The sequence below is a fragment of the Salvelinus alpinus genome, chromosome 2 (genome assembly GCF_045679555.1).
Source record: "Salvelinus alpinus chromosome 2, SLU_Salpinus.1, whole genome shotgun sequence".
Classification (NCBI taxonomy): domain Eukaryota; kingdom Metazoa; phylum Chordata; class Actinopteri; order Salmoniformes; family Salmonidae; genus Salvelinus; species Salvelinus alpinus.
The window spans coordinates 109943708-109960317 of NC_092087.1; the positions used below are offsets into that span (position 1 = coordinate 109943708).

At 43.6% G+C, this 16610-nt stretch overlaps 1 protein-coding gene across 2 annotated transcripts in view; it reads left to right on the plus strand.

Moving 5' to 3' along the window:
* The window catches only part of LOC139548267 (zinc finger protein ZFP2-like), a 211544-nt gene that overhangs the window by 106453 nt on the left and 88481 nt on the right, over nt 1–16610 (plus strand). Inside the window, exon 1 of one of the 2 annotated variants that reach the window (XM_071357857.1) lies at nt 395–1066. The exons of the other annotated variant lie outside the window; for it this stretch is intronic. Coding sequence (XP_071213958.1) covers nt 667–1066 — 400 coding nt within the window. The 5' untranslated portion in view covers nt 395–666. Of the gene's footprint in view, nt 1–394; nt 1067–16610 lie in introns of those variants that run through there. 2 annotated transcript variants of the gene reach the window in all.

The following is a 16610-nucleotide window of genomic DNA, read 5'->3' on the forward strand; positions in this document are numbered from 1 at the left end:
GCAATTCTCCATAAATCTGCTGTGGATTACCCAGAATCCCGAAATAAATTAATACATATGTGATAATTCAAAAACATAACTGGTTGTGCTTATAGGGAACCAGATCGTGAACACAACTAAGTTACTAAGTCTTTAACCACACTGTATTGTTACACTGGTGAGTAAAAACTCATGCTTCCTACACTAACTTTTTGTCTGAACATTAAAATATATATTTTACGTCACACTAGCGTCATTGTCTTAAAGTCGCACATCTCCATCGCAGTCAGAGGTTCAGACTGAGCGTTACCCACTCCAGTCAGCAGACGGCGGTGTGCGATTTTAAGGCAATGCTGTTAGTGTGACGTATAATCTAGTGGACGGAAAACAATGCTGTTAGTGTGACGTATAATCTAGTGGACGGAACGCTTCTTTCAACAGCAGCACCAATAGTCAGCCACCTCGATAGCTTGCTAGACAAAATAGACGAACCAATAAAGCTCTTTAGACGCTTTAGTGTATATTAGCCGCTGTATTTTAAACCCACTTCTGTCGTCTAGTTAGTTAGTTATCCTATTTAATTCTAATTCCTATTTAATCCTATTTCATATTTACGGTGTTGTTGTTATTATTCAGCTGGCGGGCTGGTTAAGTTAGCATTAGCCTAGCTAGCTAACATCTCCGACCATGAGTTCACTAAATTACTCTCTTCCTGCTGAAGAAGAGACGGTCTGCTGGACGGAGAAAGAAGCTCTCATCAAAGAGGAGGAGGAAGAGAAGGATGTTACAATACAAAAACAAGTAGAGGGTGAGGCTGTTACCCTGAAAGAAGAAGAGAAAGACGTAACAGTGAAGGAAGAGGCGTTCAGAGTGAAAGAGGAGGAGGGTGTTACAGTAAAAGATGAGGAGGATTCAGTTTTTGAAGTGAAACCGGAGGAGGGGGAGTTTACGTTCTCATCGAAAGAAGAGGAGGAGGAAACTGGATATCTGGGCCCAATTTCCCAAACGCAATTTAAGGCATCCAGTGGTTCTAAAGATGAACTTAGCCATAAGATGGCTTTGAGAAACCGGGCCGTGATTACCACTGGTAAGTACTGTCTTAAATACAGTGGTACAAACTCTGCAGTTGTTGAACTGATGTTTGGTGTTAAAGGGGAAATCTGCAATTGCTACATCCATATTTTGACTTTTAAATTATTTATTTATAGCCATTGATTCTTGAAGAATATAACACATGCCTCATGAGCTTAGTTCAATTGTTGTACCCCATCAGAACCCAAAATAAGCTGTTTTTACTCCAATGTTTAGAAACAATGTAAACCAACACTGTGTAGCCTCAACATGGTTAAAACTATAATGTTGATATCATGGATGGTCAGTCCTTGTATCCATAGGTCTGTCTATGAATTTGAGAGTAGTTAAATGTCTCCAAGCCCATCTTCATCTTATTAGCAAAACATTGGTGGAATGACTGCTTTGTTATTGTTTCAACTGCAGATTGGTTGATTGATGTGTGGCTTTTTTAAAGGGACAACCTAGTATTTAAATAGCAACAAAATGGCTGCCAAGAGACTTGGTTTGGTAAACAGCTGAGGGATGGGGGCTGGAGAAATGTAACCACTCTCAAATTCATAGAGAAAGCTATTGTATCAACCGTAATCCAACACCTAGGGACCTCATCAAGAAGTTCAGACATCTTGGCAAAACAGTTATAAGGTGTTGGCTTGACAGTCGCTGGACCCAGGTTTGAGTCCAGCTCAGGGCGACCCCCCGAATTCACTACACTATGAATACAAGGACTGGCCATCCATGATGTCATAATGATAGTTTAACCAGGTTTCTAGGATATATAGTATATTCTAGAATTCATCCATGAGGTCATAATGATAGTGTAACCAGGTTTCTAGGCTATATAGTATATTCTAGAATTCATCCATGACGTCATAATGATAGTGTAACCAGGTTTCTAAGCTATATAGTATATTCTAGAATTCATCCATGACGTCATAATGATTGTTTAACCAGATTTCTAGGATATATAGTATATTCTAGAATTGCCCGTGAAGATTTCCTGTGGGGGTCAAATTGTTAGAGCTGTTGATAAGTCATTGTATAATATTCAGCCAATTTTCTTTCATGCCCTTACATTAAAGGCAAGACATACCTAGATTCAATTACATTAATGAATTGGTTTGAAACCTTTGTTTTAAACCCTTCTCTAAGTTGGTGCCTTGACGGATTTGTAAAAAATGGTTTGTCATGAAACACTATTTACTTATTTATTTAAATGTAACCTTTATTTAACTAGGCAAGTCAGTTATGAACAAATTCTTATTTACAATGACTGCCTACCCCGGAAGACGCTGGGCCAATTGTGCGCCGCCCTATGGGACTCCCAATCACGGTCGGTTGTGATACAGCCTGTCTGTGTGACGCCTCAAGCACTGAGATGCAGTGTCCGCTGCTTCACCTGCGCCACTCGGGAGCCCCAAAATCATGTTCTAGTGCTGTCCCCAACTAAAATACATCTTGGTCATCCAAGAGTCATCTGTTCTTTCTACCAATCGCCCCATGTGTTTTTATCAAATCTATATGTACTGAACTTGTCTGATGCTTTAAGCATTCTGTTGGATCAAATAATTAAGACACACAAATGACTAAAGGGAGCCGGTCATCACTATAACCAGACCAGAGGGAGCCGGTCATCAATATAACCCGACCGGAGGGAGCCGGTCATCAACACAACCCGACCAGAGGGAGCCGATCGTCAACACAACCCGACCAGAGGGAGCCGGTCGTCAGCACAACCTGACCAGAGGGAGCCGATCAACACTATAACCCGACCAGAGGGAGCCGGTCGTCAACACAACCCGACCAGAGGGAGCCGGTCGTCAACACAACCCGACCAGAGGGAGCCGATCAACACTATAACCCGACCAGAGGGAGCCGGTCGTCAACACAACCCGACCAGAGGGAGCCGGTCGTCACTATAACCTGACCAGAGGGAGCCGGTCGTCACTATAACCTGACCAGAGGGAGCCGGTCGTCAACACAACCTGACCAGAGGGAGCCGGTCGTCAACACAACCTGACCAGAGGGAGCCGATCAACACTATAACCCGACCAGAGGGAGCCGGTCGTCAACACAACCCGACCAGAGGGAGCCGGTCGTCACTATAACCCGACCAGAGGGAGCCGGTCGTCACTATAACCCGACCAGAGGGAGCCGGTCGTCACTATAACCCGACCAGAGGGAGCCGGTCGTCACTATAACCCGACCAGAGGGAGCCGGTCGTCAACACAACCCGACCAGAGGGAGCCGGTCGTCAACACAACCCGACCAGAGGGAGCCGGTCGTCAACACAACCCGACCAGAGGGAGCCGGTCATCACTATAACCCGACCAGAGGGAGCCGGTCAACACTATAACCCGACCAGAGGGAGCCGGTCATCACTATAACCCGACCAGAGGGAGCCGGTCATCACTATAACCAGACCAGAGGGAGCCGATCGTCACTACAACCCGACCAGAGGGAGCCGGTCGTCACTACAACCCGACCAGAGGGAGCCGGTCGTCACTACAACCCGACCAGAGGGAGCCGGTCGTCACTACAACCCGACCAGAGGGAGCCGGTCGTCACTACAACCCGACCAGAGGGAGCCGGTCGTCACTACAACCCGACCAGAGGGAGCCGGTCGTCAACACAACCCGACCAGAGGGAGCCGGTCGTCAACACAACCCGACCAGAGGGAGCCGGTCGTCAACACAACCCGACCAGAGGGAGCCGGTCGTCAACACAACCCGACCAGAGGGAGCCGGTCGTCAGCACAACCCGACCAGAGGGAGCCGGTCGTCAGCACAACCCGACCAGAGGGAGCCGGTCGTCAACACAACCCGACCAGAGGGAGCCGGTCGTCAACACAACCAGACCAGAGGGAGCCGGTCGTCAACATAACCAGACCAGAGGGAGCCGGTCGTCAACATAACCAGACCAGAGGGAGCCGGTCGTCACTATAACCAGACCAGAGGGAGCCGGTCGTCACTATAACCAGACCAGAGGGAGCCGGTCAATACTATAACCCGACCAGAGGGAGCCGGTCAACACTATAACCCGACCAGGGGGAGCCGGTCAACACTATAACCCGACCAGAGGGAGCCGGTCAACACTATAACCAGACCAGAGGGAGCCGATCAACACTATAACCCGACCAGAGGGAGCCGGTCGTCAACACAACCCGACCAGAGGGAGCCGGTCGTCACTATAACCAGACCAGAGGGAGCCGGTCGTCACTATAACCCGACCAGAGGGAGCCGATCGTCACTATAACCAGACCAGAGGGAGCCGATCGTCACTATAACCAGACCAGAGGGAGCCGGTCGTCAACACAACCCGACCAGAGGTAGCCCCCCCCCTCTGCTGCTGGACTTCGTAAATTCGTAAATTCCGTTCTGCTCCTGAAGTTTGCACTAATAGACTAGTAATAGACTACACCATCAGTCTGCAACCTTTTCCAGTTGGAGTGCCAATTTTCATTTAATTTATAATAGTATCTCAAAATGATTGTCTGTGATTAATCTACATTCTATCAAAATGAAAATTATACAAATCTAAAAGTAACTTTTATTGACATTGCCAACGATGTAAAAATAGCCTACATAAAGCCAACAAATAAAAACATTGCATTCTGCAGGTAGAAAATATCCTGATTAAAAATAAATATCCTAGAAATCACATTGGCTGCAAATGGCCTGTCTACTACAAACTTGAAACATTGTGTCAACTATCAACTGGGTCAGGAAACTCAGATAGCAAGCTTGCAACATTGTATAAAATATTCTGGGCCCTCAGTTTCCTGTGCCAGTGAGTTCTGGACAGACACAGCTGTAGGCTATTTGTGAAAAGGATAAGAAGTAATCAGGTATTTTATCACATTTCCACTTGATCAGAGCATTACATTTTTCCCTTTCATGATGAGTGGTTATCGAAAGGGCGAGAGCTGGGAATATTTTACAAAAATACTTTGAGGAACTATTGTCATTTGCAATTGATTTTGATTAAACTTTGTTTACTTGCTGTTTGGAGGTGAAGAATCTGCCAGGGGCCATTTAATTTAGTATCCGTTTGGGTCGGTTGGGGAATGATTTTATTTCCCCACAGTATGTTGTTCCGAAGTTGACTGACAGAAAGGCAGTGTAACTTTGATTATAATTACACTTCCCTGAAGGAGGGAAACGAGGTACAACGCCTGTTTGTTCCCGCCCTTTCCTGGGTCGGTGAAAAGCAGTATTAACTTTAAGGAATAAATCCAAGCCTCACTCTCATCACCTGTGGAAGGTGGGGCTTCCAACGAGGCGTGGATTTGATAGTATGTTGCACCTAGTTTCCCTCCTTCAGGGAACAGTAGTTATAATCATAACATGTGGATTTAATAGTATGTTGTACCTAGTTTCCCTCCTTCAGGGAACAGTAGTTATAGTCATAACGTTACGCTTGTCATATGATGAACTTCAACTTAAATACGGGATCTTGCTGTCGGACAGTTTTTTTGTATTCTGAAATGCACTCGAACTACGTATCATTTAGTGGCTCCTTATGTTACGCTGGGAAAAGCGATTTCGTGGGCACAGAAATAGTAAATAATTTCAGAGTTTGCTAAATCCAATGGTTTTTAACAGAGTCATTTTATAATCCAAGATGGCGTAGCATTAAGACGTGTTTGTTGTAAATGGTTGTTTTTTTTCTCATTTTTTGTATATATTGCAATATATTTCAATCTTTTTTTCAATTTTAAATTAAATATACCTTCCGGCAACCCGCCTCACCCAATGTGATATGTATCTGCTATTTTTTTTAGACCTTATAGCTTGAACCTCCATCAGATGCCATCAGAACATAGAACATCGCCTGTCATATTATACTCAGACATTATTTTAACAGTTTTGGAAAATTTAGAGTGTTTTCTGTCCAAATCTACCAAGTTTACTTTGGGCACGCTTTTCATCCGGAGGTGAAAATAGTGCCCCCTACCCTAGTGAGGTTAACACCCCGACGTCCTACAATCCAAGCTAGATGCCCTCAATCTCACACAAATTATCAAGGAACCCACCAGGTACAACCCTAAATCTGTAGACATGGACACCCTCATAGATATTATCCTGACCAACTTGCCCTCCAAATACACCTCTGCTGTTTTCAATCAGGATCTCAGCGATCGTTGCCTGTATCCGTTATGGGTCCGCGGTCAAACGACCACCCCTCATCACTGTCAAACGCTCCCTAAAACGCTTGTGCAAGCAGGCATTTCTAATCGACCTGGCCCGGGTATCCTGGAAGGATATTGACCTCATCCTGTCAGTAGGGGATGCCTGGTTGTTTTTTAATTGTAATTTCCTCACCACCTTAAATAAGCATGCCCCTATCAAAAAATGTAGAACTTAGAACAGATATAGCCCTTGGTTCACTCCAGACCTGACTGCCCTCGACCAGCACACAAACATCCTGTGGCGTACTGCACTAGCATCGAATAGTCCCCGCGATATGCAACTTTTCAGAGAAGTCAGGAACCAATACACACAGTCAGTTAGGAAAGCAAAGGCTAGCTTTTTCAAACAGAAATTTGCATCCTGTAGCTCTAACTCCAAAAAGTTTTGGGACACTGTAAAGTCCATGGAGAACAAGATTCCTAAAGATTGGAAAGCTGCCGCGGTCATCCCCCTCTTCAAAGGGGGTGACACTCTAGACCCAAACTATTACAGACCTATATCCATCCTGCCCTGCCGTTCTAAAGTCTTCGAAAGTCAAGTTAACAAACATATCACTGACCATTTTGAATCCCACCGTACCTTCTCCGTTGTGCAATCCAGTTTCCGAGCCGGTCACGGGTGTACCTCAGCCACGCTCAAGGTACTAAACGATATCATAACCGCCATTGATAAAAGGCAGTACTGTGCAGCCGTCTTCATCAACCTGGCCAAGGCTTTCGACTCTGTCAATCACTGTATTCTTATCGGCAGACACAACAGCCTTGGTTTCTAAAATGACTGACTCGCCTGGTTTACCAACTACGTCTCAGACAGAGTTCAGCGTGTCAAATCGGAGGACCTGTTGTCTGTACCTCTGGCAGTCTCTATGGGGGTACCACAGGGTTCAATTCTCGGACCGACTCCTTTCTCTGTATATACCAACGATATTGCTCTTGCTGCGGGGGATTCCTTGATCCACCTCTACGCAGACGACACCATTCTGTATACATCTGGCCCTTCTTTAGACACTGTGTTAACAAACCTCCAAACGTGCTTCAATGCCATACAACACTCCATTCGTGGCCTCCAACTGCTCTTAAACGCTAGTAAAACTAAATGTATGCTCTTCAACCTATCGCTGCCCACCCCCGTCCAGCATCACTACGATTCTGACTTAGAATATGTGGACAACTATAAAAACCTATGTGTCTGGCTAGACTGTAAACTCTCCTTCCAGACTCACATTAAGCATCTCCAATCCAAAAATTTAATCTACAATGGGCTTCCTATTTTGCAAAAAGGCGTCCTTCACTCACGCTGCCAAACATACTCAGCAAACTGGATGCAGTCTATCACAGTGCCATCCGTTTTGTCACCAAACCCCATATACCACCCACCACTGCGACCTGTATGCTCTCGTCGGCTGGCCCTCGCTACATATTCGTCGCCAAACCCACTGGCTCCAGGTCATCTATAAGTCTTTGCTAGGCCGCCTTCACTCAGCACACTGGTCACCATAGCAACACCCACCCAAAGCACGCGCTTCAGGAGGTATATCTCACTGGTCATCCCCAAAGCCAACACCTCTTTGGCCGCCTTTCCTTACAGTTCTCTGTTGCCAATGACTGGAACGAATTGCAAAAATCGCTGAAGTTGGAGACTTATATCTCCCTCACTAACTTTAAGCATCAGCTATCTGAGCAGCTTACCGATCGCTGCAGCTGTACACAGCCCATCTGTAAATAGCCCATCTAACTACCTACCTGATCCCCATGTTTTTATTTACTTTTTTTGCTCTTTTGCACCGCAGTAATTCTACTTGCACATCATCATCTGCACATCTATCACTCCAGTGTTAATTTGCTAAATTGTAATTACTTCGCTACTATGGCCTATTTATTGCCTTACCTCCTTACTCCATTTGCACACACTGTATATAGATTTTTCTATTGTGTTATTGACTGTACGTTTGTTTATCCCAAGTGTATGTAACTGTGTTGTGTTTTTGTTGCACTGCTTTGCTTTATCTTGGCCAGGTCGCAGTTGTAAATGAGAACTTGTTCTCGACTGGCCTACCTGGTTAAATAAAGGTGAAATACAAAGAAATCTTAACTTTATTAGCAACACCCAAATGTATACTGTCATTAACGCGGTTCTTCAATAATTACACATAATTCTTACACATAATTCTAAACAGGACATTCAAACTAGCCTTACAATTATAATCCAAAGTAGTGTGAAATGTACTCATAATCAACCTGGAAATAGAGGTTACTCCCCTGAGTTTTCCCCCATTCACATTCAGAATACATTGTGAAAAACTAAAATCTTTGCTCACCATTTTTGCTCCAGGCAGATATACTACATCCATAACTAGTGGTTTCCTCATTACCAGATATACTACATCCATAACTATCAGTTTTCTCATTAGCAGGGAGGAGTTTCTACAATCAAATTGCATGTGCCGCATTTTTAGGAAAGGCAGAAAGGGGCCTATATTGGAGACCAAAAGTCGTCTGGCACACTGCTTACAGTTTCAACAACATGAATAACTTATTTCAAGCCTACAATCATCGATGTTACTACTAAAATATGACTATTCTTGCTCATTTTAAGACAATTGTCAAATAACTTTAACATTCATTACAGACGTCAATTGTTGTACAACATCATGGCTACGCTGTTGGCATCACCTTTTACAGTGGATTTAATTTACATTACATTTACATTTAAGTCATTTAGCAGATGCTCTTATCCAGAGCGACTTACAAATTGGTGCATTCACCTTATGATATCCAGTGGAACAACCACTTTACAATAGTGCATCTAACTCTTTTAAGGGGGGGTGTTAGAAGGATTACTTTATCCTATCCTAGGTATTCCTTAAAGAGGTGGGGTTTCAGGTGTCTCCGCAAGGTGGTGATTGACTCCGCTGACCTGGCGTCGTGAGGGAGTTTGTTCCACCATTGGGGTGCCAGAGCAGCGAACAGTTTTGACTGGGCTGAGCGGGAACTGTACTTCCTCAGAGGTAGGGAGGCGAGCAGGCCAGAGGTGGATTCCACTGTTGTGGGCCTTTAACCATCTGTCTGACTTTGTTGTTCACACAGGTGAGAGACGGGACAATCGTGGATCCTCTGGGGAGCCTCAACAACCTCATGATGCTGACGAGGCAGAGAAGAGTCTCTCCAGATCAGAACTCCTCAAGAAACACCTGCAGAGACCCACAGGGAAGAGAACTCACTACTGCTCTGACTGTGGGAAGAGATTCACCTCATCAGGCATTAAAATTCATCAGAGAACACACAAAGGAGAGAAATCTTATAGCTGTGATCAATGTGGGAAGAGTTTTGGTCAATCTGGCTATCTGACTTTACACCAGAGAATACACACAGGAGAGAAACCTTATAGCTGTGGTCAATGTGGGAAGAGTTTTGGTCGATCTGGAGAGCTGACAGTGCACCAGAGAACACACACAGGAGATAAACCTTATAGCTGTGATCAATGTGGGAAGAGTTTTACTACATCTGGCTCTCTGACTATACACCAGAGAACACACACAGGAGAGAAACCTTATAGCTGTGATCAATGTGGGAAGAGTTTTACTACATCTGGCTCTCTGACTCTACACCAGAGAATACACACAGGAGAGAAACCTTATAGCTGTGGTCAATGTGGGAAGAGTTTTGGTCGATCTGGAGAGCTGACAGTGCACCAGAGAACACACACAGCAGAGAAACCATATAGCTGTGATCAATGTGGGAAGAGTTTTACTACATCTGGCTCTCTGACTATACACCAGAGAACACACACAGGAGAGAAACCTTATAGCTGTGATCAATGTGGGACGAGTTTTACTACTTCTGGCTATCTGACAGTGCACCAGAGAATACACACAGGATATAAACCTTATAGCTGTCATCAATGTGGGAAGAGTTTTGTTCAATCTAGCTATCTGACATTGCACCAGAGAATACACACAGGAGAGGAACTATGTAGCTGTGATCAATGTGGGAAGAGTTATACAACTTCTGGCTCTCTGACAGTGCACAAGAGAACACACACAGGAGAGAAACTTTATAGCTGTGATCAATGTGGGAAGAGTTTTAATACATCTGGCTCTCTGACAGTGCACAAGAGAACACACACAGGAGAGAAACCATATAGCTGTGATCAATGTGGGAAGAGTTTTGCTCACCGACGCAGCCTGATATCACACCAGAGAAGACACACAGGAGATAACTCTTAAATGTGGGAAGAGTTTTACTACATCTAGCTGTCTGACGACACACCAGAGAACACACACAGGAGAGAAATCTCATAACTGTAATCGGTGTGGGAAGAGATACTCTGACTAAACATCAGAAAATACATAAAGGAGTTGTTTCATGATATCAATTAAATAATGTCATAAAGTCACCATGTAGAATGTTGTAGGAGTATTTTAATGATGTCACAATGTAGAACCCTAATCGTTTGTCCCCTGTTCTATTGATTTCAACTTGATATGGATATTAGCCTCAGGGGGAAAATCCAGGCTCTGAATTGGAAGAGTACTATTTATGTGATTTAGTAAGTACACATTATTCCCAGACGTGCAACCTCATCTCCCTCCTGTCGCACAAAATATTTTAGCATGATATTGATTAGTTATGACAAATAAGTGTTGCGTTCCTTTGTTTAGCGACCCCTACATTTAAATGCATTCCAACATCACGTACAACCTGATTTCCCCTCTAATCGATATCAGTGATTTATTGCTACTTGTCAAAACAACAGCGTTTCTGGTGCTTGTGCAGTTTATAAGGAGCTTGTTTAAAAAATACAAGAAATATGATTATTGTGGCAGATGTTTGTGTAAATAGCACATGTTATGTTTAGGTTTTCAATTTATCCCAAACTGTTTCTGCATATTGGTTATTGATTTGGACACGTTAAAACTGTGTTTTGACATTGAGGCTATTCCACCGAGCACAATGTAATTGAAAAGTCGTTGAAAATAAGACTATGCAATCAAATGTTTTTTTAAACATTTTTTATTATACCATGCCTTACCATTAAGTGAATTATTGACAATACATATTATCAAAGGGGTGTACATTTGGTTTTGGTAATTCATGTTTACAATTCATGTAACTTTTAGTAATCATAATTATTTATGCAATCAACTGACAATTTTCGGGTATAAATATATTGACATTGTTGCCCTTCTTTTAGAATATCAGAGTTCATTCTCAGATGTGCCAACCCAAATGTACTAGAGCATGACATTGGGGACTGGGCCCGATCCAACAACATGCCTATCGAGTGAACCCTGAAAAGAGAGAGAAGCTCCACAGTGAGGTGGAAAGTTACTACAGATATTGCAGGAGTTTCCTCTTGAAATCAGACACGTCCGTGGTAAGGACAACTTGGTTGCTGATTGTCTCAAGAATGGGCAGTCAAAAAGATTTGTGTTTTGCGTTTAGCCAGTGCGTTGCCATGGATCACAATATATTTTGACTGCACGGTTTTCCGTATTAGAGATGAGTTTTGTTTGGCCTCGTTCCAAGGGGACGAGAGTTCTAGAAGCTAGTGAGTTTTAGGAAGACAAGAGTTCTAGAAGGGAAAAAATAATAGTTTAGGAATCTAGAATCTATAGAAAGAAAAAGGAGAAAAGATACGATATTATTAGACGATTGTATATTATTATTTAGAAATACGTGTTTTTTCTTGTTTTTAATTGTTGACAGCCAGTAGACACCATGTTTATATTGGTGAAGCAATGTAGTTGATTATAATGTGAAATGAAGTTGTTTTCTGTTGGTGGTGAGCAAACTTGTCCAACAAAAATATAGGATATATTTGTTGTCTTAAGGGGGAAGGTGTTACAGGCTTTGGTTTTTCCATTTATGTTTTGAGGTTGGACTTTAGCGCGTATAGCTCGTTAGCACGTTTAGCTCGTTAGCACGTAGGGCACACCGATTGGTGTCACCTCGTTAGTCAGTATGTGTTACACCTGTGCTGGCTTGTCCATCTCGTTAGTGTGAAGGTGTTTCACCTGAGCTGGTCCAGGTTCTATTTAAGAGTGTCTGGTCCAGTGCTCCAGTTGTCTTGATAGATGTGGAGAGTCAACACCTTTAGTTGCTCCACCTTTTCTGTTTGCTTCCTGTCTTTAAGTTTGGTGTGGGTTTTTCTTTTGTTTGCCTCTTCTTGGGCAGATTGAGTGGGTCTCATGGTGGGTATCTTTTAGGTCCCAGTTGTTGTTAATAAGTTTAGTTCTTCAGTTATTCTGTTTTTTATCCTCTTATGTTTGTGTATTAAACATTTGTTTATTTTCATAGTTTTTAATGTTTTTTCCTGTGAGGCCATTGTGTTGCATCCATGTCTGAAATGTGCTGTGTAAATAAAGCTTGATTTGATTTAAACATATTGCAAAACAAATTAATCCAATGACTGACCAATCAACAGACTCTTGGTCCATCTTAGTATGAAAAACAGTATCAATCCCACTTTTCCAGCCTGCTGAAGGCCTGGTGGAGTGGTAAACATCACCCCCGGCTCTACCCGGGGCTTGAGGTGGTCTCCCACAGCACTGATGGTGGAGTGGTAAACATCACCCCCGGCTCTACCCGGGGCTTGAGGTGGTCTCCCACAGCACTGATGGTGGAGTGGTAAACATCACCCCCGGCTCTACCCGGGGCTTGAGGTGGTCTCCCACAGCTCTGCTTGTGTCATGTCCTGTGGCCTTGCCGTTCCATTTCTTTACTGCCCCTGCAACACAGAAACACATTTAGTCATATTATATAAAACACTCAAAGTAATGTATATGGAGCATCTATGGCCTCAGTTACACCTGGCACCTAAATGTGACTTCTGTCATCTGATCACTCCAAGCTGAGTTAGGTTCAGATCTACCAGGACGGGCCTTTGTCAGGCCACTGAATATAAATATAATAAAATAGTAAAGAGTAAAGAGATGTGGGGGAAAGTACGTTCTACACAAATTACCATAATATCAAAGACCAAATGTGTGTGCCTGAGGGGAAATTAACTTTCATACGGCCAAAAGGGGTGAGAAATTGCACCAGTATCAGTGGACAATTTGCACTAATGTAAATAAACATGGATGATGGAACATATTACCTTTTTCTTACGTGATGAACCGCTAAGGGGACATACATATTTACCATCTAAACCATGTGTGACCTCTCACCTCTCTGGCTGTAGAAGTGTTCTTCCTAACCAGTCCCTCAACAGCTCTCTGACTGAGCTCCACCCTCACTGGGTCTTCAGAGGAGAGGAAGGCTGAGGAGGGATGGAAGGATGAATGGATCAGTCAGTCAATAAAGTGTAGAGCTGCTGTCTATGCTGTCTGAAAAATCACTATTTTAGTAGTTCATTAAAGTAAATAAGGGTTTATGACTGCTGAATACCAACTATCAATCACTTAGATCATGTATTTTCAGGTAGAGATACATCTTTGGGACGTCCCTAGCCTGTTGAAGTTGACAGTTAAAATGGTTAAGGTTAGGGTTTAGGGTAGGGATGTCCCAAGGATCCCGGATAGCATTGACCATTGTGCATTCTTCTGTCTCTTTTACATAGCAGGTGATGAGTTCTGACTTCTGAACATGAAAATATTAAATATCCTTATTTATGTGAAATTGAATTTTTCTCGTGGTTTTTAAGGGTAGGTAACAACACATCCACAACGCTGATCCTCAACACAGGGGCCCCAAACTATCATGGTCCAAGCACACCAAGACAGTCGTGAAGAGGGCACGACAAAACCTATTCCCCCTCAGGAGACTGAAAAGATTTGGCATGGGTCCTCAGATCCTCAAAAGGTTCTACAGCTGCACCATCGAGAGCATCCTGACTGGTTGCATCCCTGCCTGGTATGGCAACTGCTCGGCCTCCGACCACAAGGCACTACAGAGGGTAGTGCGTACAGCCCAGTACTACACTGGGGCCAAGCTTTCTGCCATCCAGGACCTCTATCCCAGGCGGTGTCAGAGGAAGCCCCCCCCTCCACTGTCTGTTATTATCTATGCATAGTCACTTTAATAACTCTACCTACATGTACATATTACCTCAATTACCTCGACTAACCGGTGCCCCCGCACATTGACTCTGTACCAGTACCCCCTGTATATAGTCTCCACATTGACTCTGTACTGGTACCCCCTGTATATAGTCTCCACATTGACTCTGTACCGGTACCCCCTGTATATAGTCTCCACATTGACTCTGTACCGGTACCCCCTGTATATAGTCTCCACATTGACTCTGTACCGGTACCCCCTGTATATAGTCTCCACATTGACTCTGTACCGGTACCCCCTGTATATAGTCTCCACATTGACTCTGTACCGGTACCCCCTGTATATAGTCTCCACATTGACTCTGTACCGGTACCCCCTGTATATAGTCTAGCTTGGAAATAAGCATTTCACTCTAAGATACATTTTTATTTTATTTGATAGACTCATAGTACAGAATGAATGACTGACTGCCCAGTTCAACATCAGTTCACCGTCTCACCTCATACTGTATTGGAGCAGCAGCAGCTGACTGCCCAGTTCAACATCAGTTCACCGTCTCACCTCATACTGTATTGGAGCAGCAGCAGCTGACTGCCCAGTTCAACATCAGTTCACCGTCTCACCTCATACTGTATTGGAGCAGCAGCAGCTGACTGCCCAGTTCAACATCAGTTCACCGTCTCACCTCATACTGTATTGGAGCAGCAGCAGCTGACTGCCCAGTTCAACATCAGTTCACCGTCTCACCTCATACTGTATTGGAGCAGCAGCAGCTGACTGCCCAGTTCAACGTCAGTTCACTGTCTCACCTCATACTGTATTGGAGCAGCGGCAGCTGACTGCCCGGTTCAACAACAGTTCACCTTTTCACCTCATACTGTATTGGAGCAGCAGCAGCTGACTGCCCGGTTCAACGTCAGTTCAACGTCTCACCTCCTACTGTATTGGAGCAGCAGCAGCTGACTGCCCGGTTCAACATCAGTTCACCGTCTCACCTCAAACTGTATTGGACCAGCAGCAGCTGACTGCCCAGTTCAACGTCAGTTCACCGTCTCACCTTATACTGTATTGGAGCAGCAGCTGACTGCCCGATTCAACATCAGTTCACCGTCTCACCTCATACTGTATTGGAGCAGCAGCAGCTGACTTGATCGTTGATGCTAATCATCATGTTTGAATCTGAGAGTAAATAGAGCCGACTACAACTCTAAAAATGAAGGGTTCAACTGGAGTTGTTCTCAGATCCCCTAAGAACCGTAGGGTTCTTGGTCAATGAAAAACAGCCCCAAAAGGTTCTTCAAAGAACTTGTTAGAAGGTGGGTTCATCGAGGAACCTCCGTTGTTGCTGGACTTCTTCCGGGAACTTCGCAATTACAACTGAAAACGATGGTGGCAAGTTTGGATGCGACAACAGTTAAAAAGGTTAATTTGGGTTGATGTTTGGCTCTGAATATGTATCGAAATAATTTATATATAATAATATAACACACTAATAATGAAAAACGAAGACAATTCTGGTTTTCTGTGAAAAACTTCCATAACGTTACTATAGTTAATTACCGTAAATATTAGAAAGCCGGGTTTGACCGTCGGCGGTGTATGAGCTACAGTACAGTACCGTTATCTAGCTAGATAACGTTATGTCCTAACTAGGCACAACTAGGTTTGGATTATTTCCCTCAACTATATTCTTTCCCATATATTGTATATCGTTTCCATAAAGCCAACATGGCTTTACACTCATTAACGTAAGTTTCCAATCTAGAGCAGTTCTCACTTGTGATAATGAACTAGCTAACGTTAACTAACTAACTAACTAAGGACGGTGACCTGTCCAGACGAGATGTTACAACGAACTGAATCGTCAATGGAGGTCTTCCTCTTTATATAGCCTGCTACAGCATGCAATACTATTAACTCACAAGGGAGCATAACGTTGCATGTACAATAGTATCCCATTTTGGAAACGTTACATGTACAATACTATCCCATTTAGGAAACGTTACATGGACAATACTATCCCATTTTGGAAACGTTACATGTACAATACTATCCCATTTTGGAAATGTTACATGGACAATACTATCCCATTTTGGAAACGTTACATGTACAATACTATCCCATTTTGGAAACGTTACATGGACAATACGATCCCATTTTGGAAACGTTACATGGACAATACTATCCCATTTTGGAAACGTTACATGTACAATACTATCCCATTTTGGAAACGTTACATGTCCGCCCCCTTGTGGAGGGAAATTAATATCTTAGATGGTAGCTGTAGATGGGATTCAAATGCATAATGGTATTAATACAGTGTCTAGACTACCTCTTTTGTATAAATGCCCTTCAGAATCCAAAC